Source organism: Globicephala melas, chromosome 13, assembly GCF_963455315.2.
Source record: "Globicephala melas chromosome 13, mGloMel1.2, whole genome shotgun sequence".
Classification (NCBI taxonomy): Eukaryota; Metazoa; Chordata; class Mammalia; order Artiodactyla; family Delphinidae; genus Globicephala; species Globicephala melas.
Genome location: NC_083326.1, coordinates 58,114,775 through 58,142,028, shown reverse-complemented (window position 1 = coordinate 58,142,028; position 27,254 = coordinate 58,114,775). Strand labels below are relative to the sequence as shown.

At 40.0% G+C, this 27,254-nt stretch overlaps 1 protein-coding gene across 2 annotated transcripts in view; it reads left to right on the top strand.

Annotated features, from left to right (window-relative positions):
- LAMA1 (laminin subunit alpha 1) overlaps positions 1–27,254 on the top strand; it is a 164,990-nt gene that overhangs the window by 117,195 nt on the left and 20,541 nt on the right. For both annotated transcript variants that reach the window (XM_060311142.2, XM_060311143.1), the window contains exons 40-55: positions 1,109–1,244; positions 1,749–1,842; positions 3,656–3,772; positions 5,260–5,442; positions 5,748–5,902; positions 7,247–7,390; positions 8,372–8,505; positions 9,325–9,475; positions 10,232–10,356; positions 13,466–13,616; positions 14,261–14,405; positions 14,892–15,033; positions 17,395–17,509; positions 17,705–17,875; positions 20,809–20,960; positions 21,657–21,842. In XM_060311142.2, the coding sequence (XP_060167125.1) occupies positions 1,109–1,244; positions 1,749–1,842; positions 3,656–3,772; positions 5,260–5,442; positions 5,748–5,902; positions 7,247–7,390; positions 8,372–8,505; positions 9,325–9,475; positions 10,232–10,356; positions 13,466–13,616; positions 14,261–14,405; positions 14,892–15,033; positions 17,395–17,509; positions 17,705–17,875; positions 20,809–20,960; positions 21,657–21,842 (2,301 nt within the window). The remainder of the gene's footprint in view (positions 1–1,108; positions 1,245–1,748; positions 1,843–3,655; positions 3,773–5,259; positions 5,443–5,747; positions 5,903–7,246; positions 7,391–8,371; positions 8,506–9,324; positions 9,476–10,231; positions 10,357–13,465; positions 13,617–14,260; positions 14,406–14,891; positions 15,034–17,394; positions 17,510–17,704; positions 17,876–20,808; positions 20,961–21,656; positions 21,843–27,254) is intronic.

Sequence of the window (27,254 nt, the reverse complement as noted above, 5' to 3'; positions counted from 1 at the left end):
TTATGAGTGGAAAAAGTCTGGACACACTAGAATATGTGTGTTTCTGTGTGTCGGGTGTGTTTTGTGGAAGGAGAAAAATAAATATTTTTCCAGTTTGAGGAATGCTGCCATAAAAGATTAGCCCACACAATGAAAGCAATTGAAAACGATGTATTGAATAACATAGACTATTGCTTAAATTATGTGCTGCATTGAGCACTACCGCCTGTGTCTGCCATCGGACTCAGAAAATGGAATTACATACTCATTTCTTCTCCTTTCTTCATCTTTCATCGTTTCCCAAAAGACAAAAGAATGTTCTGATTACAGGCATAGCTACAACAAAATCTTTATTACTTAGTATGAGTAGTAAAAGTAATTTGGTATGATACGTAAAGTTAAATAACATTATTATCTTTTATTCATAAGTCACTGAATTTTGCCAGTGAAGTAGTAACAAGTAATAACTGCTGGTGTCTGGTTTGGGAATCACGCAACTCAATAACCTCGGGAAGAAAATGAAGTAGGTTACTCAGCAGGCAAAGATGTGTCAATTGTCAGATTTCATTTTGAAGCTAGAGTGAGCTGGATGAAATTGCACCATTACCAGCTGGCAACTTCTTGAGTGATTTGCCCACTTACAAGAGTAAAGTTCAGATGATTGAAATATTATCTGATGCTCCTCCAAAACCCCTAGTGAATTTCCTCAAATCGGTCTATACTATTTGAGGAATAAGATTCAGCATCCTCATATATGCTTAGGAAAGCCTTTTTTGTTTTTTTTTTAAATTAACACATGCCGTAGCAGGAGAGATTACAGCCAATGCAAACATGCAGCGGCACCCCAGACACACGCAGGGGGTTTGAACAGAGATCAAAGAATGGATGGTTTAAAAGATGGGACACAGCAGTCATCTCTTCTTTGGGTGTTAATTAAACAGCAGTTCTTAGTGTTATCACTTCTTAAGATTACTTTTGGAGTTCGAGGGGAATCCACATGTTGACATGAAATCCTGTCTTCCTTGTTGATGATAATTCTCTAAGGGGGAAGAAACTGGAAGGCTTTTAAGAATAGTGGGGTAGTTCAATTTAGTTGATCATAACATCTCTAAATATGTTGATTTCACAGTGGCCTTGGAAATGTTAGTCACGTGTCCCTAAATGCGACCAGTGCAACCCATGTCCATTCCAACATCCGGAGCCTGATTGAAGAATCAGAGAAGTTGGTGAAAGATACTCTCAGGACTGAAAGAAAGGCGAGCGTGGTAAGAAATGCCCTGGGGGCTTCCGTGTGCGCCTTCCTTTTCTGGGCACTGTGGGGCAGCGATCCTGCCATGAGGTGCTTGAGCAGACATGCAGTGGCTTAAATCTATGCTTGTCAACATTCTTTTTCTGGTGGGATCTGTTTAAGGCTTCTGTCATCATGTGATGTAAGTTTTCATTTCCTAAGTCATAAATAATTCTTAGAACAAAAATGATAATGCTACTTGATATCCACTTGAGACAGCTTTTCTTACCTGTGGTGAAGATCTGCATATAATGGCTGTTTTTGTGTTTATAGATTTAAAAATGGCTGTGTTCCTTCTCTTCAGCCACAAACTGGAACATATATTAAACATAAGATAGGACAGTTTAAATTGTCCCTGCCTGTTATCTCGCTGACTTCCTTGTTTGGAACTACACTGGAGGCTATTCTGATAGAATGGAATTGCTTTCTCCACCTCCGCCCTGCCCTCCAGTTGCTATGTTTAAATTGTTCTGTTTTACAGGCCTCAGAATCTCTTGTTTCTAATGGGAAAGCGGCTCTCCAGCGCAGTGCTGAATTTCTAAAAGAAGGCAATAGCCTGAGCAGAAAGCATGGAGGTCAGTTTCCAGCTTGGACTGTGTTGATATCGGAGTGATTGTGGACACATCTCTGAACATACTTCCAGAACATTCATCTTTCCTGGAGCAATTTGAAGCTTAACATTTCTTTGTCACAATAATATTCCAGTTTCCTATCATAGACACATCATATAATTTTTATTTTAGTGATATCTCATTTAATGTGCAGTCCCCTCCAATCTTCCATAGACTGGATAATCCTTCCGTGAGAACCAAAATCTCTACTCGCTGCTTTAGTGCCTGAGCCCTGGCTGTTCTTCATAGCGTTTGTCAGGTTATCTGTGATTTCATGTGCTTCTCTATTCATCTCTCAGGGTTTCACAGTTTCTTGAAGAGATGTATTATGGTTTGTTTTTTTTTTTTTTTTGCGGTACGTGGGCCTCTCACTGCTGTGGCCTCTCCCGCCGCGGAGCATAGGCTCCGGACGCGCAGGCTTAGCGGCCATGGCTCATGGGCCCAGCCGCTCCGTGGCATGCGGGATCTTCCCAGACCAGGGCACGAACCCGTGTCCCCTGCATCAGCAGGTGGACTCTCAACCACTGCGCCACCACGGAAGCCCAAGATGTATTATGTTTGATTCCTCTTGTGTCTTCTTCATAGGGCTAATGTAATGTTAGACTCGTGATAGGTTCTTATTAAATAATTACTGAATTAAATCATTATTGATTTATCTATTTAAAAAAATACCTATGCAGTTTCATTTTTCCCAAGAGTTTCAGTAAGCAGTTTTGGCATATGTAAGAGTTATCCAATAAGCATAACACAAAATGGCAGAGGAATCTGTTGTGTAAGAGAAACATACAAGTTTTATAACGTATAGTGTACCTGTCACCTTAATATACTCTAATACAACAAAAATATTGTCTTTTCCTATGGGAGTAAATGGTGGGCCATAAACAAGGCTCATACCCCTTAGACTACTTCCATGTCCAGTCCTGGACCCTTCCACAGCCAAGGGCTTGGATAGGTGCATATTTTTTGTTTCTTTGTGAGTGGCACAATTTAGAATTTATGTTCATCTCAAAATATAAAAAGTCCCTAATTCTCAATCATAAAGCTTTAAACGCAAACTCTAGCATCGCTGCTGATGGGCGGTAGCTTTAGTTTACATAACTAAAGGTGTTTTGTAGGCCACAAAATAGTGAACTTTCTGGCAATTAAAATTTTATGCAGAACCATCATGTTCATCGTGGATTTTATCAATAATTTATTTTTTAACCAGGTGTTCAGAATCCAAATGTGATTGTGTATTATGAACAGCAATTTTAAAAGTAAAAGCTTTGATCCAACAGCTTTGATCAAACATGAAGGAGGACGAGTTGAGTGCCTATTGGGTGGTCAGAAGGGAGCAGGAAAGTAGGGGAGGGACCCTGGCTGAGAAGCAGGTGGGGGACTGAGAAGAAGATTCCAGAGCAGGAGCCCATGTTTGGGGTCTTACAACCTAGGGGACAAAGGTGGCCAGGACTTGGGTGTGGATAGGAAGTTAGTAAGTCTGATTAAGACTGAGTGACTTAAACACGGCTTTTCACCCTAGAGCTCTAATTAAATTGGACACGAATTTAGGAAGAAATGTTAGTGCGAAGGGAAACAAAGTAGAAAAGATGATCAAGTAAGCCCCAAAACACACAATTTTTATAATGAGTGGTGGTAAGTCTTGCTGGAAAAACTTTCAATATTTGGGGTCTCTGTAGAAGGCTGCTGATTTTACCGATGGGTCAGGAATGATAAAGCTCTCATCTAGGCAACTTTTTAGGACTAGCCTAAAAGGGAACACTTTTTCCCCTTTGAATAGGTATCACGTTGGAACTGAGTGAATTGAAAAATACTGCAAAGAGATTTCAAGAGAATGCTGATAAAATTACTAAGCAGACCAATGAATCACTTTTGATACTTAGAGCAATTCCTGAAGGTAAGTGGAAGGGCGGTTCTTGATTTAATTAATATCTTCTCATTGCAAAACCCTTACACATGAGTGTGAGGAAGACCTGCCTCAAGTCTGATGGAGACCCCTCACCCGAATTGAGGCCAAGATTGGTAGAGGAATATGGTTTGGAAGTGAAGATCATTATGTTTTTTATAACATCAGAACACCTGCATTGAAGTAGTAGAATTATACCTGAAAAACAAAAGCCTTAGATTCTTTATGCTACCGTATTAATTGCTTACTTTTAAAATGGGCCTGAGATGAAAGAAGGGCCATTCAAAGAAGCAAGGAGGTAAAGAAGCTGGAATGTTCCTGCTTTAGGGGGAAATGCTAGATTCATTACAAATGTGGGAAATTAGAGAATTCTTGCTTGGAAATTAAAGAAATCTTCCTTTGTGAGGCGATAAGCATTCTAAAATAGATCACTTGAATACTGATGGTTTGGAAATGCAGTGTTCATTAAAATTTTTAATAGGTTAACTTTTTAAAAGTATAACAGGCGAGTTGTGCTGCAGTGATTTATTTTACACTCCTTCAACCTTTTCTTTTTTTTATAAGATTATTTTAAAAGTCTTATAAGATAGCCAAACATCTCCAAAGTTCTTCCGTCTGCTGGTTCATCTTATAAGCATGAAAGTTACCGTGGGGAGCTGGACTTGCGGCGCTTTGGACTGACTTAAATCAATGGAACATTTTCTGATATGGAAATTTCTTTTGCTCTTATTTATCTGTTTTTAAGGATACATGGTGTATGTTGATCAAGCACTCAAAAATAACTTTTTATTTGGAAGCAATTTCCAGCTTGCCAAAAAGTTGCAAGAAGAGTAAAAAAAGAACACCTGCATACCCTTCATCCAGCTTCTTCTAGTGTTAATCTTTGCCCCGTTTGTGATTAAACACTTTAAAAATGAATACGAGTGCCTTTAAAAAAACCCATCCCCCAGATTTTCTAGAATAACTGAATTCCACTTTATCTTTAGTGACCGTTTAGTTTTTACTGCACTGTTATTTCCAGCAGCCAGTTGATGTTGTGGGCAGGTACACTTCCTCTAGCCTAGGATACTTCATGTCACTTACAGATTTAAATTCCCAAACCTTCTTATCTAGACGCAGAATGATTTGGAGATGGCGTTAATGACCATGAGAAGGGAGTGATAGGAAAGGGACCAAAGAAAGAAGTTTAGATTATTAACATGTAAGACGCTGAGCACATGGCATCTCATTGTGTATTGAAATCATATTTCAATACAGAGGGTTGTCATCAAAAATATTTCGTTCATCCATAAAAGGAAGCAGTAGAGCGTATGATATGCAGCCTTAATATTGCCATTAAAAACAGAAGCCCCCTTTTGTGTTCAACAACCAGCAAAAAATTCTGTAACGTGTCTATGTGAAATTACATTTGTTGTGGGTTTTTGGTTTTCTCTGTGTATAACCACCAGAGTGCATGCTTGCGTATAAATTTATTTCAGGTGTCAGAGACAAAGGCGCCAAAATCAAAGAGCTGGCCACATCTGCAAATCAGAGCGCTACGAGCACTCTAAAGAGTGTCGTGGGATTGGGCCAGAAGCTGTTGAATACGTCCACTGACCTGTCCAGGGTTAATGCCACGTTACGAGAAACAGAAGAACTCCTCCGTGACTCCTCAGTGACCAGTAGGTCGTGGTCTCCCCTCCCATTAGGAAAGTCTGCGTCGAGCCGTTTGAGTTTGCCAAGGGCACGGTGGTGCCTTGTTCACAAACAGCAGTCCTAAAAAATAAAAATGCACCAACATCTGGATTTGCACTTACAAAAAGAGAGGGGCCTTGATGCCTTGTGCTGGTGCATTTTTCATATATTTACCAAAATGCCAAGGATTTGATTATTAAGATATTCTGGTTTATCCAGTGCATTAATAATGACCAATTCATTTCTCTCGTTTCCTCCCTCCTGCCAACTTTCTCGCCACCTCATATTTTAGCTTTGTTGGCTGGAAGAAAAGTCAAAGATGTGGAAACACAAGCGAACCTTTTATTTGATCGGCTGAAGCCTTTGAAGATGTTAGAAGAGAACCTGAGCAGAAACCTATCAGAAATCAAACTGCTGATCAGCCAGGCCCGGAAGCAAGCAGCGTCTGTGAGTGCCCAGCACCCCTGCAGCTGAGGCTCCTGGAACTGCAAGTCCCAGAGGCCTCCTGTGCAAAGGGCCTTCGGCCACACTTTCTACTAACCAGCTCTCAGTAACCCCTGATTCCTCACAGCCTTGTCTCCAAGTATATTTAAAGCCGTGTTTTATATATATTTACCTAAGTATATTTAAGTCTATTTAATTAGTCTCATTTTCTTTGAGTCTTGCTTTTTTCGATGTGTTTCAGAATGTTGTTAGCAAAGAGATCTCTGTGTCCTTATGGACATTTATCATCATGGCCTAGATTTATAGATCTGTACCAATTAGCTAGATGGTGCAGAACACATTAGGCCTGAGCGTCAGCATCCCTGTAAGTCTCACTGGTTGCGTATGGTGCTATTTCCATCATTTTACCAACTTTGTGTTCATAATCCAAGTACTCTTCAGAAGGTTCATACAGTGTGGGCCTCCTCTCTGTGATTCTGACAAAACAGCTTGAACTGCATGAATGCTGCACAAATCCAGGTCACTAACTGCATAAAACACACAATTTGAGAGACTGCTTCCTGGTCATCCTCGGCACATGGCATTGGCTGTGCGCCAAAGGAGAGGCATTTCAGGGAAATAAAACTTGAGAGAATATCATTTGTCTTGATCCTGGGGACCTGTAGACAATAGATGTGACCTCTGGTCTAAAGAGTATCTTCCTGAAGTTTCTAGCCAAGAAAAAGGAGTTCTGGATTCTTTGATCCCTGAGTGACTTCACTTTGGGAAAAGGGCTGTAGGTTTACAAGAGCTCTGGTTTCCATCTGTTTTAGTTCCAGTCACCAAATAAATGTAAACCCGATGGATGGTTCCAAGTGCTCTGGTTAATGTAAACTTATAATCTTGAAGGTTAATACAAGGATTATATGCAAGTAATTACTTATCAGAGAAATATGTAAGTGAAATAATTGCTCTATAAATATTTGCTGAGTAAGTAGATCAACCCTCCATTTATTCCATACATGATCATCAAATGTCCTGTGTCAGGTATAAGATTCCAAGGTGATTTGGATAAGCTCCTTGTCTTTAAGGAATTAAATCTCACATGATAGAGTTCCCAGCATAAAATTCCCTTTTAAAACCTGACTGACTTTTCCACATTAAAATATTTTACCAAATAAAATAAGTTTCAGCATCATCTGACTTTCACCTTGTGAGACACGAAGCATTGTGCATCATCCAGAGAGGAAACCTGCTAGCAGTGACGATCTGGAACAGAATAGCACCGTTCAGCACCAGGCGTGCTGCCACCGTGTGGCCCTACATGATTTTTAGGCACTTAGGGACACTTCCGTTTTCCTTCTACAGATCAAAGTTGCTGTGTCTGCAGACAGAGACTGTATCCGGGCCTACCAGCCTCAGATTTCTTCTACCAACTATAACAGCTTAACACTAAATGTGAAGACAAGCGAACCTGACAACCTTCTCTTCTACCTGGGGAGTAGCATCAGTGTGAGTATGACCCGCAAAAGCAACGCTGAGTCTCTTAGGGACAGAGTATATTTTCTGAATCGGTTAAAAAAAAATAGGGCCTTTGTGAAATCACTAATTCTTCTATGAGAACTAATCTTTTGCTAAACTGGTAACATTAGATTAAAAATAAACTACAGAACTGAATGCCCGTGAGGAGAAGAATGGCATTTATGAAAAGTACCTCCCTCTGCCATCTTAACTGTGAGCTGTGGGACAGAGCTTTTCTTAATGTCTCCTGTGACCTCCGAAGCCACGGAGTTATGCTTTGGGTCTGTGGACATTGGCCGCTGTTACCAGGAGTGGAGGTGTGCACCACAAGGGGCATATCAGAATTGCCAAGCTTCCCCCCAGGCTATTCCACCCAGCGAGACTCCCAGGGTTCCCAGAGGGCATGTCCCCTATGGAAGACTACTGATTCATTTGACTGTGTCATTGGGAACAGGTCAGAGCCCTTGGGTATGTTAGGGCAGAAAATATTAGCAAGCGCAAATGCCATCGAGATGTCTTCTTAAGATACAAGGTGCAAAGCACAGGTCAGTCCGTGATGTACGATTTCATGGCTCCTGTCTCGCTGTACATCTCACGTTCGTGCATTGCCTTCTCAGACCAGGCAAACAAACAAGTGCAATGCCTCCCCTCATGACCCCGGTAGAGGCTGGTAACCCCCAGCAAGTTTTCTTGGAGAACTTCATGGGAGGCTTCATGGAGGGCTATGCTGGGCAAGGGTGGTGGGCACTGATGGCCAACGGTGGCCACCATCTCCAGTACCAATACTCCAGGTCATGCTCCAGCTCCAGGGAGGGGAGCATTTAAAGACAAAAGACGATCTTTTTTGTTTTCTACTTAAAAAAAATTTTTAAAGTAGAGAAAATGCTGTAAGAATCATCTTTTAAAGTGTTTTGGTGGTCATGCACACAGTCTGGCGTGTGAACTCATCCCAACTCATGCCCTGCACCCCAGGCTGACTTCCTGGCAGTGGAGATGCGGCGAGGGAAAGTGGCGTTCCTCTGGGATTTGGGCTCCGGGTCCACACGTTTGGAATTTCCAGACTTCCCGATTGATGACAGCAAATGGCACAGTATCTATGTAACCAGGTAGCAGAGAAAGTTCTCTCTGAGCATCTCGCATCTTATAAGTAATTACATGTTTGTAACATCATATAACTGTCTTCGAAATTTCTGGGAAGTCAGTGAAAGGATACTTGGTTTAGATTATAGAAATAATTTTTTTCATTATTACAGAAGAAATAAAGTTTGTTAGCAAAACCAACAATCAGAAGAAAAAAGTTAAAAGTTTATGTTGCCTTTAGAATGTTAGGTCCAAGTCTGAGGCAGCCAACCCAGTAAAATGTTTGCGCCCCAGCAGAGGGGAGTAAAGTGCAGCGTGGTGGAGATGCCACGTGGCTGGCAGTGGTACAAGTGGGACAGAAGATGAGGGTACAAGTGGGGGATGCGTTTTCTCAAAATTCAGGCACGAAGCAAAATTCTTCCTTTTAAAGCCCCTCTCCAGAGGCAACTGCTGTTAAGTGGCTGTAGGTATAGCTTTCTTTTCACTTTTCTGTAATATCACAGTTGGTTGGTGATGGTGTGTTATTGGAAATTTCTGATTTTTACTTTGTTATTTGAAAAAATAGGGTAATGATAAAGGCAGTAGACCGTTCCAAATATATTTAGTTCATTATCTGAAACTATTTTAAGCAAGGAGGTAACATGATGGAATTTATGTTTTAAGAAGAAATACTCCACAAGATTTTGGAGTGCAAACTAGGGGCAGGATGGGCAAGACTGGAAGCAGGGAGACCAGTTGGAGACATGGGCAGAAGCAGGTGGAGGCTGTGTGTGAAACAGATGTGTGTGTATGTGGACCAACTTGCAATTCTGCAGGTGCTCTTTTTGCAATTCTGTGACCCTTAGGTTTGGAAACATTGGTTCGGTGAGTGTAAAGGAAATGAGCGCATCTCAAAAGCCACCACCAAAAACAAGTAAATCCCCTGGAACAGCTAATGTTCTGGATGTAAACAATTCAACACTAATGTTTGTTGGAGGGCTTGGAGGACAGATCAAGGTAACCTTCTGAACGTTCATCTTAACAGTGCTGATTGGCTGATTTTACCAACGTAGAAAATGAATATGTTTAAATTTTTGAAAATATTCTAGGCAGATGAAGATTTTCCTCCTTCTGTTATTTTGTTTAAGGACAGTTCATCTGCAGAGTTGGGTTGGTTTTGTAAAGGATCATGCTTAATAGATAGCATAATGGAAAAGAAGCCAGTGGTTCATTTTATTATTTGGTTTTTTTCCCCAATAATAAAAGAGGAAACTCAATATTCCACATGAATTTCTGTAAACTCCCTTTATCTCTATTCTGACTCTAGTGGTGGACTAATACTAATTAGCAGTTAGCAAAGGAGCCCATCGTATATTTTATTACATCAGTTACCCTCTCACCCAATAAAGTTCACTCACCTGGACTTGGTTCAGTGCTCTGAAATGAGAGTAAGGGTCCCAGTTACCGGCAGGCCCTCACCACTGACCACATTCTCTGGGTCTCTTTCCTCATTAGTTAAAGGGCCTTCTCTCCAGTGACCCTAGTAACTGACCTGACCTTTGAGATCTTGTCCTGCTGTGTTGATTCTAGGATTCCAATTCATAATTGGAAGGAAGTTCAGTGATTACAGACTGGTCATTTTCCTGGATGTTGTTTTCTCAAAATTTGGATCTGTTAGATTTGAGCTCCCAAGGAGGAGTTTTGTGCACTTAGAGAATATATTTCTTTTCAACAAATATACTTGGATTATGTTTGTTTGTTTGTTTACATTAGAAGTCTCCTGCTGTGAAGGTTACTCATTTTAAAGGCTGCATGGGAGAGGCCTTCTTGAATGGACAGTCGATTGGCCTATGGAACTATATTGAAAGGGAGGGAAAGTGCCACGGCTGCTTTGGAAGGTAACGTGCCCCATGAGTAACACATAAGATGCTAACATGCACGGTAACAGTGTCCCGGGAGGAGGTTAGAGTTGCAGCATTTCCCAAACTCATTTGACCCTGATCTCTTTTTAAAAAGGAGCATTCCAGAGCTGTTTATGTTCCATAGAACATACTTCGCAAGTGCTGAAGTAGACACAAACAGGTGCTTTATGTCTACATTTGTAAATGGATTAAAACTGTCTTCATTTTAGATAAGTGCCCCTACCTACTAGCCAAAAACTTTAGCTCAGTGAGTTAATAAACTACTTCTAGCAACGGAATCCATTTGAGCGGGCCAGTAATTAGAATTCATTGCGCTTTTTACCTTTGTGTGTAATTTTCCATTATTAAATCATTAGCATGGTCCATTGATGTCCTTTAGATTTAAAAACTTTTTTTCTTAATATAATCATTTATCTTTAACTTTGATTTATATTACCAAGTAAGCTAACTGATTTTTTTTTATTCTTCTTTGAATATACTTACACTTCTCTTAACATGGTGTCAGCATATGTTTATAATTATGAACAATCTCTCAGATCCTTCAAGGATAGTATAAAATAAACCATTGATTCTAACAGTTCACATCTAAATATGGGAAAAAAACTTCCATTTAGTCAACAGGCCTTTATTCTTTTTTTTTTTTTTTGCGGTACGCGGGCCTCTCACTGTTGTGGCCTCTCCCGTTGCAGAGCACAGGCTCCGGACACGCAGGCTCAGCGGCCATGGCTCACGGGCACAGCCGCTCTGTGGCATGTGGGATCCTCCCAGACTGGGGCACGAACCCGTGTCCCCTGCATCGGCAGGCGGACTCTCAACCACTGCGCCACCAAGGAAGCCCAGGCCTTTATTCTTGTGTTAGTTTTGAGAGGCTGTTGCAATAGAGCATTGGCTGCATGGCTGACCTTGACCGGACAGTCATCTGTTTCTGGGCCCTCTGCTCGGTACTGGTGATGGCAACATCAGTCACCCAAGCTTATCTCCTTCAATGTCTCATGGTCTACGGAAAATTACCTAAAATACTTTCTTGTGGTAACATAAAAAAGAGCTCTGCGCTGTAGGGGCGATGGTAGGTAGAGCATCCTGGGCGTGGGGCCCGAGTGATGCCTCCTCACTCACGGGACAGCTGCACGGAGTCTGACAGGTCCCCATCTCATGGGTGCCAGCTTGGATCAGAGCAGTCTAGTCATTCTTCCAGGGTCACGGGGCTGAGAGCTGGGAGGGAGGGCGTCTGCCCGGTCCTCCCGACCGCAGCGCTCCCCCCGGCCTCCCATAAATGCTGGGCGCTGGAGGAGAGCCAGCCATGAAGTGCTGTGGCAGACCCTTTGTCATTTGTCCCGGCCTCTTACCCAGGCAGGGGCCTGGAGCTGCCTTCCTGAGGCCCAGCTGGGGAAAGGCATATGGGCCTCATGGTTATAGAACGGAAGTCTGACCCACAGGGGACAAGCCCCAGAAATGTGCCGCTGACCCGAGGGATGTGAGCCTTCTCAGGAGAATCGCATTCAGTCATCATTTCCTTTGCATTCATCCCTCTTGGTGGCCACCTGACTGGGGCAGGCCCTGCTGAAGGAGAGAAGCCAGAAGCAAAGACTCAACCTTCCTGAGAACAGAGAACTCCTGAGTTCTGGGGAGGGAGAGGGCAGACGGATTTCTGGAATTTCGTTTGAAACCTGGCTTTGCATTTTCTTGTGTGTGTTCTTGGGCAAGAACTTAATCTTTGAGGCTCAGCTTTTAATAGGCAAAATGGGACCCCACTAGGACCTCTGAACACAGTACAATTCTCAGAGCTAAACCAGAGTGAACATTTGCTATGTACCAGGCACCGTTTAAAGAACTTTACATGTATTAAATCATGTATAGCTCTTCCAGAGAGGTTCTAGTGTTACCCCTATTTTACAAATGAAGGAAATGAGACACAGAGGGGTTAGGTAACTTCTCTGAGGTTACACAGCTAGTAAGTTGGGGAGCTGGGATTTGAACCCTAGCAATCTGGTTCTGGAGTGTGTGTCCTTAGCTACATGAAACCGGTTGCCAAAAGATAAAGCAATGGGACATGCTTCTAGGAGGCCAAAGTTTTAAGGATTAAACAATTGAGAATTAGGCCACAGTTTGTTTATGCAGAGTGCATTTCCTTAAAGTTATACTTCCTTATAAGAGATCTCAAGACGGAAATTTTTAGAAAAAGCAGGACTGTAGAAAGCTATAAATTTGAAACCTCAGGTTTTACAAAGCACTGCTACATTTTGTTTTGTTAATGGAAACAATTTCACTGTTGGGTTATTCTGTTCCTGCTTGGAGATGTGACACAGAGTGGTTATTGCACCTTCAGCTGGGAAAAATGCAAATTCTTACCCCAAAACACCCTAATCTAATTCACTTTCGAGCCCTATGACGTTCCAGAAAAGTACTTTTTGAACATAAGAATATGTTCTAAGTACTTTGTACCTGAAGAGTGAATCAAGTCAGCTTTTTGAGATGTTGGGAAAACTGGAAAACACTTATCTAAGAAGTGCTGGGGTCCATGGTATGTAACTGCTGTAAGCTTATCCTGCAGATTTTTGAGATTCTTTTTTGTCAATGATATTTTTGCAAACTGATCCTTTTGGCACATTGGTACATATTTGTTTTCCATCATTAGTCCAGTTTAGTTGAATTAGTTAAAAACGAGCATAAGGTGATACATGCCAGTAAAAAATTTATTCTGAAAGTGCTGGAATTAAGAAAGGACATTAAAGGAAACTAGACATTAAGGGACATCAAAGTCACATTAAGAGAATTAGAACAAATGAAAATCTAGTCACTAAGTAGAACTATTTATAGCAGTAATCCATCCTTTGAGGGAATTTCTTTTTACTACAGTGAACACTGCCCATGTTAACTTTCATTTCCTTACAAGGCAACTGGGTGCTTGTCTCGCATGATCTCATGGGGAGCATATTTTAAGATATTATGACTTACACTTGTTATCAAATTATGGAAATAAATGCTCTATCACGACTTTTGTGAGGAAGAACTCAGTAGAAGTATCATGTATTCTATTTAACTGCCTTCCTAAGAACGGATTGTATTTCACCTTCTGTCCTTGCAGCCCCCAAAATGAAGGTGCTTCCTTCCATTTTGATGGGAGTGGGTATTCTGTCGTGGAGAAGATGCTCCGGGCTACTGTGACGCAGATAATTATGCTTTTTAGTACCTTTTCACCTAATGGGCTGCTTCTCTACCTGGCTTCAAATGGCACCGTAAGAGTCTGTGGGGCCCTGCACCCTACTGTGTGTATACAGTTGGATTGCTATGAGGATATTTATGTTTGATGATTGTTTTATGAGCACATGCTAGGATAATATATACGTATATAGGCCATATCAGTCCCCCTTTTTAAATGATTTGTCAGTACAAAATTACTGAAGAATGTTTGGAAAATATAGAAGCATATCAAGTAGAAAATAGCTTCCTATCATTATAAATATCAGTTGAACATTTATTATTAAATTTTGAGCTTGAATAAGACGTCTTGTTTTACTCACTCTGACCACCTTATTTGAATTCCATTGCAGGAAGTTCATGTTCTTATTTTTATCTTAAGTGCTGCTGATTTTTCTCAATCTTCTAGTTTTATTTTTAGGATTGGCCCAGTTGTCAATCTAAATGAAAAAAATAGAGATTCCACTTCTCTTCCTGCATTGTAGATTTTGATGACCATGAGTTTATCTGACATATGTCTGTATATTATTCTAGAAAGCCTTTGTGGACACTTAATTTTGGACTGTTGGGCCAGATCCTGTTTTCTTAGTTTGACTGTAGGAGGTTTCCGCCATCCCTGACTTGAAGAGAAAGGAAATATTGTGATAATAATGGAGCCTTGGGTAACTTTTCTTTATTACAGAAAGACTTTTTATCCATCGACTTGGTCGACGGCAGAGTTAGAGTTACAGTTGACCTGGGTTCTGGGCCTCTTGCTCTTACTACTGACAGACGCTATAATAATGGAACCTGGTACAAAATTGCCTTCCAGCGAAACAGAAAGCAAGGTAAATGCACAAGTAGACACACGGAATGCCGGTCGCCCTCATAGGAATAGAAATCTTTCCAAGGTCAGCAGTCTTTTTTTACTTTAGCTTTCTAGGTATGCTTAAATGATATTCTAATCAAAAGCCATTGTTTTCTTTGGAATACTGAGCACCAGGATTCACATTTTGCTGGAGGAATATTCTAATTCTCTGTCTATGGTTTCCAAATGCATTATTTAACGTTAAATGCTGAATTGGAGTCAAGGATAAAATTGATTCTGTTTTCTTTGACACACATACTGCTACCATTTAGCATGTATATTCTGGATTTATTGACTTTTGTAAAGAGGGTTTTCATTTGTCTTTTAACAGTCAAGAACATCCCCTGGTCAAATTTGCAGAATGTAAAAGAATATGTCTTTGTAAATGACCTTTGTTAGACGTCTGTGTTTACTTTATTGTAGAAAATGACTCATTTTCTTGTCTATTCCTCTTGATCTTCTCTAGGACTCCTAGCAGTTATTGATGCATATAACACCAGCTACAAAGAAACCAAGCAAGGGGAAACTCCAGGAGCATCTTCTGACCTCAATCGTCTAGATAAGGATCCAATTTATGTGGGTGGATTACCTAGGTCAAGAGTTGTAAGGTATGATATCACATTGCAGAATTTTCATGTCCCTAATTACCAACTGCCTTAGTTTCCGTAACAAAGTTCCACAGACTGGGCAGCCTAAACAACAGAAATGTGTTCTCTCACAGTTCTGGAGGCTACAGTTCCAAAATCAGGTGTCAGCAGGGCCACTTCCTTCTGAGGATTGTGAGAAAGAATCTGTTCCATGCTTCTCTCTGAGCTTCTGGTAGCTTCAGGCATTGCTCAGCTTGTAGGTGGCATTCTTTATCTGTGTGGACACGCTGTCTTCCCTCTGTGTGTGTCTCTCAGTATCCAAATTTCCCCTTTTTATAAAGATACCAGTCATACTGGATTAGGACCTACCGTACTGACCTCACCTTAACTTGATTACAACTGTAAAGACCCTATTTTCAAATAAGGTCACATTCACAGGTACTGGGGGTTAGGATTTCAAAATCTTTTGGTCGGGGTGGGGAAACACCATTTAACCTATAACGTTCTGTTTTGATTAGTATGCCATATAATTGGGAAGTAAAGAAAGCCTTCTGCAATAGAACTTATGATTTTCTGTTTATTGCCTATAAAACATCTAAAAATTGTTACTGTGCAATATTTGGAGACCCACTTTCCATCACACGTCACTCTCCTGTCCAGACATTCTAGAGTGGTAGAATCTTTTTGGTGACAAAAAGAAAGGAATCATGCTTTCTGCAGACTTATCTGGATTCCCCTTTTGGTGATTAGAATGAATAATGTATGTGAAAGTTTAAAGACCAGCATCAGCAAGTTGGATTAAAGGTAGCAGAGGAGAGATGCACTGATTCTTGTTCTTGTTTAGCTTTGTGACTTTAATAATTTCATAAACTTTCTGTAGTTTACTGTCCTCAGTTTTGTAATTTTGGACTGGGGACAAAGTAAGCTCTAAGTTTCACACCATTATAAAAAAGGCATATACGGCCAACAGTCAAGGCAGCCTAGCTTCCAGGGAGTGGAATCACCAAATGTCCAAACCGAGTCACTCAGCCCCGTGGTTTTCAAATGTATATTTGTAGCAGTACCTCATCTTCAAGCCGGGTTCTTATACAGAAGTGCAGCCACTCCAGTTGCTATGGGTTGAGCAGCCCAGAATCCACTTCCTGACACACCCCCTTCTCTGCCAGAAATGTGTGAAAGTTCCAAGGAACATAGTTTACAACCACAGTCACCCACCTTCAGGGTCTTGGAAATAAATGTCCCAAAACTTCAGTGGAGTTGGTCGCTTGTCCCAGGTCTTACCCCTCTGCCAAGGCAGAGCCAGGACTGGAAGCCTCTCCCTTAATCCCTGATTACAGATGTCATTCCTAACACAGTGGCATTGGGGATGTTTCTGAGGTTACAAGCTGTGTTGTAATTCATTTGTTCTTTACCTAAATGGTACACAGCATAGACCCTGGAGAAAAGGACAGAGTCCCTTTACTAGGAAGACATCTCAAATCACAGACTTTCATGATAGATGGGTCTCGGGTATCATCGGGGCCAGTCTCCTCATTTACAGTGGAAGAAACTGAGATTCGGAAAGGTTGAAATTTGCCCTAAATCATGTGGTTTCTTAATGGCCGACAGCTCATTGCATAGCACAGAGAAAAAGTGAGATATGACATGTAGCAAGAAGCCATGTTCCTGCACAGTTCTCCTGTCACTAGCTGATGCTTCAGGGTGTAACTGGGAGATGTTCAGTAGTCTCCATCATTTGGAAATGTTAGCCTGAGTACACTGAAGCTCACCTCACCCAGCAGAGTGGCGATTTCTGTTAATAAAAATATGGAATTGGCTTAGTATCAAAGAAATAAGGGTTCTGGATAATCCCAGACTGCACCAAATGCAGTTATTTCCTTCAGGAGGAAGTTCATGAATATGTGGTATGGACAAGAGCCGATGCTGTCTCTAACCGAGATCCTGGGAAATCACATTGCCCACGCTTGCCCCCGTGGGAGGTGAATGTTTGCTCTACACGGAGACTGAATTGAAATCTAAATGCTATAATTTCCTTATGGCAGTGCACTGTCTCTCTTATAATTAGCCTCTGTTTTAGTGAGTATATCTAAATGGTACTGACTATAATAGTTTCCCTTAAAATATTAAGCATGCTTTTATCTAGGTAGCCATCTAGGTAATCAGCCTCATAAATTCAATCCCTTTCTTTAGTCCTAAGGAGAGTACATGTTTGACCTGAATTCTCACCATCAGTAGTCTTGTTAGACGGAGACCTAGACATTTATGAGAATGACACAAGGAAAGAGATCTTTCTTATTTGTAGGTCCATTTTTATTTCTTCTTTCAAAACTGGAGTTATAAAATCCAATTTTGTTGCTGTTGTTCTCTTGCCCTTCCCTACAGGAAAGGTGTCACCAGCAAAAGCTACGTGGGCTGTATCAAAAACCTGGAAATATCTAGATCGACCTTTGATTTACTCAGAAATTCCTACGGAGTGAGAAAAGGCTGTATACTGGAGGTGGGAAGTGTTTTATTAATATTGGGATGAGTTTCTATAAATGCCCACTGATTTACTAACATAATAAGGCAACAGGATCTAAACCAGGGGTGTGAACAGAAAAGAGGTGGTGGGGAAAACGGCAGCAGCCTCCAGGGTGGGAGGTTCAGCATGCGGGTGGGCCTCACGGTGCTTTCTCCTCTCCTTTGTGACCAGCCTGTCCGAAGCGTTAGCTTCTTGAGAGGCGGCTACGTTGAATTGCCACCCAAGTCCTTGTCACCAGATTCGGAATTGTTGGCAACATTTGCCACCAGGAACAGCAGCGGCATCATCCTGGCTGCCCTGGGCCAGCATGGGGAGAAGCAAGGTCACCGGCAGGCCCACAAGGTGAGTGGCTCAAAGGCTCTCAAGCCAGGAGCTCAGGAAGGAAATGACTTCAGGAAACACTGGATGGAAGATGACTTGGTCATAACATGTATTCTACAACATGTGTGCCTGGTTGTTAATGGGTGTGCGTTTTTAATAAGCAAAAGTGATTATTGCTGAATGTCTTTCCCTTACGAATCAGCGGTCTCTTTGTGTTGCATAATCCATCTTCCTTGTTTAGCCATTGAGAAGAAAGATCCTTGCTGTCTACCTAGGATTCTTATAGGATAGGTGATATTTACATTTTGTCTGCTTGAACTTTATATATTATGTAATTTGAAGAGATTCACAGAATACTAATGTATTAATGAAGTAGAAGCCATGCAGCTACAATTCAGAGTACTGTTCTCTACTGTGCAAGGTATTTTACAGACATTGCTGTATAATTATTACAGCCACACTTCAGGGTGAATGCTGCTTCCTGTATTTTGCTGAGGGAGAAATGGATTCAGAGAGCCTGGCTAACCTGCACAAGATCACACACCCGTTATTTCAGAGCCTGACCTGGAACACCAGTCTGTAGACCCCAGATACCTCACAAGACACTGAGTGAAGGTCTGACAAGGACAGATTGGTTTATGGGCTCCACCAATCTTTTTTCCTTTTTTTAAGTTGAGATGAAATTTACATAAAATAAAAGTAACCATTTTTAGGTGAAACAGTCAGTGGCACTTAGTGCTTTCATAATGTTGTGAGGCCACTTTCTCTATCAAGTTCCAAAACATCTTCATCACCCAAAAGAGAAGCCTATGCCTGTTAAGCAGTCACTCCCCATTCACCCCCTCCCCGAAACCTGGTAACCACCAGTCTTCTTTCTGTATCTAGGAATGAATTTACCTATTCTGTATATTTCATATAAGTGGACTCATATGAGTGATATTCTGTCTTTTACTTAGCATGCTTTCGAGGTCCACCCACATTGTAGCATGTATCAGCACGTCCTTCTTTTTCATGGCTGAATGGTATCCCACTGTATACAGAGCATAATTTATTAGTTCATTGATGGACGTTTGGGGTTGTTTCTACCTTTTGACTATTGTGAATAATGCTGCTACGAACATCTGCATACAAGTATTTGTTAGAGTACCTGTTTTCAATTCTTTTGGGTATATACCTATGGGTGGAATTGCTGGGTCATATGGGAATTCTATGTTTAACTTCTTGAGGAACTATCAAACTGTTTTTCTCCACCAATCTTAATAGGACCTCTTATAAATCAAAGTTTGCTACTAAGTCAGCAAAAAGGAACGGTGTCATCCAGTGCTGGCAAGACCTTGTGAAACACTCCCATTCCAGTTCTGCTGGTGGACCTCTCTCATTGTGGCAAAAGAGTGTTAAGAGCTTTAAACATTTTCAAACCTTCAACTCTTTAATCCCACCTTTAGAAATCTTAGAAAAATTTCACAGGCAAAAAAAAAAAACAAAAAACAGTTAAATGTTCATTACGTATGGTAATAAAAAGTTAGAAACTACCTACATTTTTAAAAAAGGAATAGATCCCACAGTGAGATTTCATCTCACACCTCTGAGAATGGCAACCATCAAAAAAGATAAGAGATGGGCTTCCCTGGTGGCGCAGTGGTTGAGAGTCCGCCTGCCAGTGCAGGGGACACGGGTTTGTGCCCCGGTCCGGGAAGATCCCACATGCCACGGAGCGGCTGGGCCCGTGAGCCATGGCCACTGAGCCTGCATGTCCGGAGCCTTGCTCCGCAACGGGAGAGGCCACAACAGTGAGAGGCCCGCGTACCGCAAAAACAAAAAAAAGAAAAGATAAGAGATAACAAGTGCTGGTGAGGATGTGGAAAAAAAGGAACCCTTGTGCACTGCTAGTGGGAATGTATAATATATTGGTACAGCCACTATGGAAAACAGTATGGGGCTTTCTCAAAAAATTAAAAATCAAACTCCCATATGATCCAGCAATTCCACTTCTGGGTATATATTTGAAGGAAATGAAATCACTACCTTGAAGAGATATCTATATCCTCTTGTTCATTGCAACATTATTTACTGTAGTCAAGACATGGAAACAAACTGAGTGTCTATCAGACGAATGGATAAAGACGTGGTGTGTGTATATGTATACATATTATCAATATCTATTTATACAGTGGAATATTATTCAGCCATAAAATAGGAGGAAATCCTACCATTAAAAACAACATGCATGAACCTTGAGGGCATTACGTTAAATGAAATAGGTCGAAGAGAGAAAGACAAATACTGTATGATCTCACTTATATGTGGAATCTTAAAAAAAACTCATAGAGACAGAACAGATTAGTGGTTACCAGAGGTAGGGGCAGGAGAGAAGTGGGTGAAGGGGGTCAAAGGTACAAACTTCAAGTTGTAAGATAAGTTCTGGGGATGTGATGTACAGCATGGTGACTATAGTGACAATATCATATTGCATATTTGAAAGTTGCTAAGAGAGTAGATCTTAAAAAGTTCTCACTACAAGAACAAATTTTGTAACTATATGAGGTGATCATTTACAGTATATTCAAATATCCAATGGTTCTGTTGTATACCTAAGACTAACACAATGGTATATGTCAATTATATCTCAATAAAATGGGAAAGGGAGAAACAGATCAATGACTTACAATGTAACTGCTTGTTAGTACATAATGTAGCAATAAATAATAAGTATGAAGACTGTAGAAATGGAAATCTTTGATATGGTTAGTGATAATAGCATAATACAGAATGTAAATTATGTCAGCAGAGGTTAGAAAGCAATATACAAAGTATAAAATAGTTGTTAGATGGTGATATTCTTAAGGAACTGCTTCCTTGGTGCCAATACTCCCACATTACCTTCATAAGATGATAATTCTTTAAATCCTATAGTAATGTCTTTTCTTTGGGAATTCTCTGTGTGACCTTCCCAGCCCTTCTTTTCCATCATGCTAATTGAAGGCCACATCGAAGTGCATGTTAATCCTGGGGATGGAACCAGCCTGAGAAGAGCTCTCCTGCATGCTCCCACGGGCACATATGGTGACGGTCAAGAGCATTCCATCTCCTTGATAAGGACCGGGAGGTATTTGCGTCACCTTACGAAGGCTCCCCAGTAGGAGGCCTGTATGCAGTGAAATGATTGGGATAATTAGTATGATGTCATTCAGAGTCTTTATAATTCCAAAATAATTCTAGAAGCTTGATAGAATACCTCTTTGGAAAACAATTTGATCTGCTTTGTAATAAGATATTTGCAGAATTTTCATAATTGAACATCCTTAAACCTGCCCTTTTCTGGGACCCGGCATAAAGTTTCTTTACACTGGAATAATTCTGTGTCAAATAGTGTTACAGTATTAGTAAATTCTAATAGTGAATGGTAAAATAGCAAATAGTAAATAGTAAAATGTAAACAGTGAAATAGTAAACAGTGTCATATCAACATTTCTATATAATTTCTCTCCAGAACTGTAGACCAAAAGTTTTAAAAAAAACACTGCACATTTTGTCACAGGTAAAGAAGTAAAAGATTCTCTCCAAAAAGCAATTGAACTGAATAATATTTAATCACATTCCATTCATTTTTGGAGAACGTTTACCTGTAAGTTTTATTATTCAAGATTCGCTTTTTTATTCACACACATGTTAAATGTCATGTTAAAATGTATCTTCAAGGCACTTTTATAATTCAGTAAGAACTTGCTGGAATTAGATATTAAAATGGACAGTTATGTTTCATTATATTTGAAAACCTTTATTTTCTCCTTTAACCTTTTAGAATTATCACTGTCCAACTGGATGAGACAGCTCCTGTGGAAATGAAGCTGGGCCCATCAGCAGAAAGCAGGACAATAAGTGTGTCCAACCTGTACATAGGCGGTGTTCCAGAGGGCGAGGGGACACCCATGCTCAAGATGAGAAGCTCATTCCATGGCTGTATCCAAAACCTGATCTTTAACATGGAGTAAGTGTGACTGTGCTCTCAGCATGATTTTGCACTTCCTGATCTTTTAATGCCCAGCACTGACACTAACCTACAACGTAATTTTGCTGTTTGAGATGGCCCCAAATTCTACAAGTTCCCGAATAACAAGTGAATCCCGTGTTCTATAAACTCCGCCAAATGGCTTTATTAGATTAGAATGATGGAAAAATCTGGTCATCATGCATGAGAAAAAAAGAACCACTAAACATTAGTTCCATAGTACTGTCAACACACAGCAGAGGTCAAATACATTTTGGCATGCGCTTTTTTTTAATATCTTTATTGGAGTATAATTGCTTTACAATGGTTTGTTAGTTTCTGCTTTATAACAAAGTGAATCAGCTATACATATACATATATCCCCATATCTCCACCCTCTTGCATCCCCCTCCCATCCTCCCTATCCCACCCCTCTAGGTGGTCACAAAGCACCAAGCTGATCTCCCTGTGCTATGTGGCTGCTTCCCACTAGCTATCTGTTTTACATTTGGTAGTGTATATATGTCCATGCCACTCTCTCACTTTGTCACAGCTTACCCTTCCCCCTCCCCATGTCCTCAAGTCCATTCTCTACGTCTGTGTGTTTATTGCTGTCCTGCCCCTAGGTTCTTCAGAACCAATTTTTTTTTAAGATTCCATATTATGTGTTAGCATATGATATTTGTTTTTCTCTTTCTGACTTCACGCTGTATGACAGACTCTGGGTCCATCCACCTCACTACAAATAGCTCAATTTCGTATCTTTTTATGGCTGAGTAATATTCCATTGTATATATGTGCCACATCTTCTTTATCCATTCACCTGTCAGTGGACACTTAGGTTGCTTCCATGTCCTGGCTATTGTAAATAGTGCTGCAATGAACATTGGGGTACATGACTCTTTTTGAATTACGGTTTTCTCAGGATATATGCCCAGTAGTGGGATTGCTGGGTCATATGGTAGTTCTATTTGTAGTTTTTTAAGGAACCTCCATACTATTCTCCATAGTGGCTGTATCAATTTACATTCCCACCAACAGTGCAAGAGTGTTCCCTTTTCTCCACACCCTCTCCAACATTTACTGTTTATACATTTTTTGATGATGGCCATTCTGACTTGTGTGACCTCATTGTAGTTTTGATTTGCATTTCTCTAATGATTAGTGATGTTGAGCATCCTTTCATGTGTTTGTTGGCAATCTGTATATCTTCTTTGGAAAAATGTCTACTTAGGTCTTCTGCCCATTTTTGGATTGGGTTGTTTGTTTTTTTGATATTGAGCTGCATGTACTGCTTGTAAATTTTGGAGATTAATCCTTTGTCAGTTGCTTCATTTGCAAATATTTTCACCCATTCTGAGAGTTGTCTTTTCATCTTGTTTATGTTTGCCTCTGCTGTGCAAAAGCTCTTAAGTTTCACTAGGTCCCATTTGTTTATTTTTGTTTTTATTTCCATTTCTCTAGGAGGTGGGTCAAAAAGGATCTTGCTGTGATTTATGTCATAGAGTGTTATGCCTATGTTTTCCTCTAAGAGTTTTATAGTGTCTGGCCTTACATTTAGGTCTATAATCGATTTTGAGTTTATTTTTGTGTATGGTGTTAGGGAGTGTTCTAATTTCATTCTTTTACATGTAGCTGTCCAGTTTTCCCAGCACCACTTATTGAAGAGGCTGTCTTTTCTCCATTGTATATTCTTGCCTCCTTTATCAAAGATAAAGTGACCATAGGTGCATGGGTTTATCTCTGTGCTTTCTATCCTGTTCCATTGATCTATATTTCTGTTTTTGTGCCAGTACCATACTGTCTTGATAACTGTAGCTTTGTAGTATACTCTGAAGTCAGGGAGCCTGATTCCTCCAGCTCCATTTTTCTTTCTCAAGATTGCTTTGGCTATTCGGGGTCTTTTGTGTTTCCATACAAATTGTGAAATTTTTTGTTCTAGTTCTGTGAAAAATGCCATTGGTAGTTTGATGGGGATTGCATTGAATCTGTAGATTGCTTTGGGTAGTAGAGTCATTTTCACAATGTTGATTCTACCAATCCAAGAACATGGTGTATCTCTCCATCTGTTTGTATCATCTTTAATTTCTTCATCAGTGTCTTATAGTTTTCTGCATACAGGTCTTTCGTCTCCTTAGGTAGGTTTATTCCTAGATATTTTATTCTTTTTGTTGCAGTGGTAAGTGGGAGTGTTTTCTTGATTTCACTTTCAGATTTTTCATCATTAGTGTATAGGAATGCCAGAGATTTCTGTGCATTAATTTTGTATCCTAGTACTTTAGCAAATTCATTGATTAGCTCTAATAGTTTTCTGGTAGCATCTTTGGGATTCTCTATGTCACTGCAAACAGTGACAGCTTTACTTCTTCTTTTCCAATTTGGATTCCTTTTATTTGTTTTTCTTCTCTGATTTCTGTGGCTAAAACTGCCAAAACTATGTTGAATAATAATAGAGTGGACATCCTTGTCTTGTTCCCGATCTTAAAGGAAATGCTTTCAGTTTCTCACCATTGAGAACAATGTTGGCTGTGGGTTTGTCATATATGGCCTTTATTATGTTGAGGTAAGTTCCCTCAATGCCTACTTTCTGGAGGGTTTTTATCATAAATGGGTGTTGAATTTTGTCGAAAGCTTTCTCTGCATCTATTGAGATCATATGGTTTTTCTCCTTCAATTTGTTAATATGGTTTATCACATTGATTTGCATATATTGAAGAATCCCTGCCTTCCTGGGATAAACCCCACTTAATCATGGTGTATGATCCTTTTAATGTGCTCTGTTGGATTCTGTTTGCTAGTATTTTGTTGAGGATTTTTGCATCTTTGTTCATCAGTGATACTGGCCTGTAGTTTTCTTTTTTTGTGACATCTTTGTCTGGTTTTGGTATCAGGGTGATGGTGGCCTTGGAGAATGAGTCTGTGAGTGTTCCTTCCTCTGGTATATTTTGGAAGAGTTTGAGAAGGATAGGTGTTAGCTCTTCTCTAAATGTTTGATAGAATTCGCCTGTGAAGCCATCTGTCCTGGGCTTTTGTTTGTTGGAAGATTTTTAATCACAGTCTCAATTTCAGTGCTTGTGATTGGTCTGTTTATATTTTCTATTTCTTCCTGATTCAGTCTCAGAAGTTTGTGCTTTTCTAACAATTTGTCCATTTCTTCCAGGTTGTCCATTGTATCGGCATAGAGTTGCTTGTAGTAATCTCTCATGATATTTTGTATTTCTGCAGTGTCAGTTGTTACTTCTCCTTTTTCATTTCTAATTCTATTGATTTGAATCTTCTCCCTTTTTTTCTTGATGAATCTCACTAATGGTTTATCAATTTTTTTTATCTTCTCAAAGAACCAGCTTTTAGTTTTATTGATCTTTGCAATTGTTTCCTTCATTTATTTCTGATCTTTATGATTTCTTTCCTTCTGCTAACTTTGGGGGTTTTCTGTTCTTCTTTCTCTAATTGCTTTAGGTGTTAGGTTAGGTTGTTTATTTGAGATGTTTCTTGTTTCTTGAGGTAGGATTGTATTACTGTAAACTTCCCCCTTAGAACTGCTTTTGCTGCATGCCATAGGTTTTGGGTTGTCATGTTTTCACTGTCATTTATTTCTAGGTATTTTTTGATTTCCTCTTTGATCTCTTCAGTGATCTCTTGGTTATTTAGTAGTGTATTGTTTAGTCTCCATGTGTCTGTATTTTTTACAGATTTTTTCCTGTAATTGATATCTAGTCTCATAGCATTGTAGTCAGAAAAGATACTTGATACGATTTCAATTTTCTTAAATTTACCAAGGCTTGATTTGTGACCCAAGATATGATCTATCCTGGAGAATGTTCCATGAGCGCTAGAAAAAAATGTGTATTCTGTTGCTTTTGGATGGAATGTCCTATAAATATCAGTTAAGTCCATCTTGTTTAATGTATCATTTAAAGCTTGTGTTTCCTTATTTATTTTCATTTTGGATCATCTGTCCATTGGTGAAAGTGGGGTGTTAAAGTCCCCTACTATGAATGTGTTACTGTCGATTTCCCCTTTTATGGCTGTTAGTATTTGCCGTATGTATTGAGGTGCTCCTATGTTGGGTGCATAAATATTTACAATTGTTACATCTTCTTCTTGGATTGATCCCTTGATCATTATGTAGTGTCCTTCTTTGTCTCTTGTAATAGTCTTTATTTTAAAGTCCATTTTGTCTGATATGAGAATTGCTACTCCAGCTTACTTTTGATTTCCTTTTGCATGGAATATCTTTTCCATCCCCTTACTTTTCAGTCTGTATGTGTCCCTAGGTCTGAAGTGGGTCTCTTGTAGACAGCATATATACAGGTCTTGTTTTTGTATCTATTCAGCCAGTCTTTGTCTTTTGGCTGGAGCATTTAATCCATTTACATTTAAGGTAATTATCGATATTTATGTTCCTATTCCCATTTTCTTAATTGTTTTGGGTTTGTTATTGTAGGCCTTTCCCTTCTCTTGTGTTTCCTGCCTAGAGAAGTTCCTTTAGCATTTGTTGTAAAGCTGGTTTGGTGGTGCTGATTTCTCTTAGCTTTTGCTTGTCTGTAAAGGTTTTAATTTCTCTGTCAAATCTGAATGAGATCCTTGCTGGGTAGAGTGATCTTGGTTGTAGATTTTTCTCCATCATCACTTTAAATATGTCCTGCCACACCCTTCTCGCTTGCAGACTTTCTGCTGAAAGATCAGCTGTTAACCTTATAGGGATTCCCTTGTATGTTATTTTATTGCTTTTCCCTTGCTGCTTTTAATATTTTTTCTTTGTATTTAAGTTTTGATAGTTTGATTAATATGTGTCTTGGCATCTTTCTCCTTGGATTTATCCTGTATGGGACTCTCTGTGCTTCCTGGACTTGATTAACTATTTCCTGTCCCATATTAGGGAAGTTTTCAGCTATAATCTCTTCAAATATTTTCTCAGTCCCTTTCTTTTTCTCTTCTTCTTCTGGAACCCCTATAATTCGAATGTTGGTGCGTTTAATGTTGTCCCAGAGGTCTCTGAGACTGTCCTCAATTCTTTTCATTGTTTCCTTATTCTGCTCTGCAGTAGTTATTTCCACTATTTATCTTCCAGGTCACTTATCTATTCTTCTGCCTCAGTTATTCTGCAATTGATTCCTTCTGGAGAATTTTTAATTTCATTTATTGCATTGGTCATCATTTTTGTTTGCTCTTTAGTTCTTCTAGGTCCTTGTTGAACGTTTCTTGTATTTTCTCTATGCTGTTTCCAAGATTTTGGATCATCTTTACTATTGTTACTCTGAATTCTATTTCAGGTCGACTGTCTGTTTCCTCTTCATTTGTTTGGTCTGGTGGGTTTTTACCTCGCTCCTTCATCTGTGTGTGTTTCTCTGTCTTCTCATTTTGCTTATCTTACTGTGTTTGGGGTCTCCTTTTTGCAGGCTGCAGGTT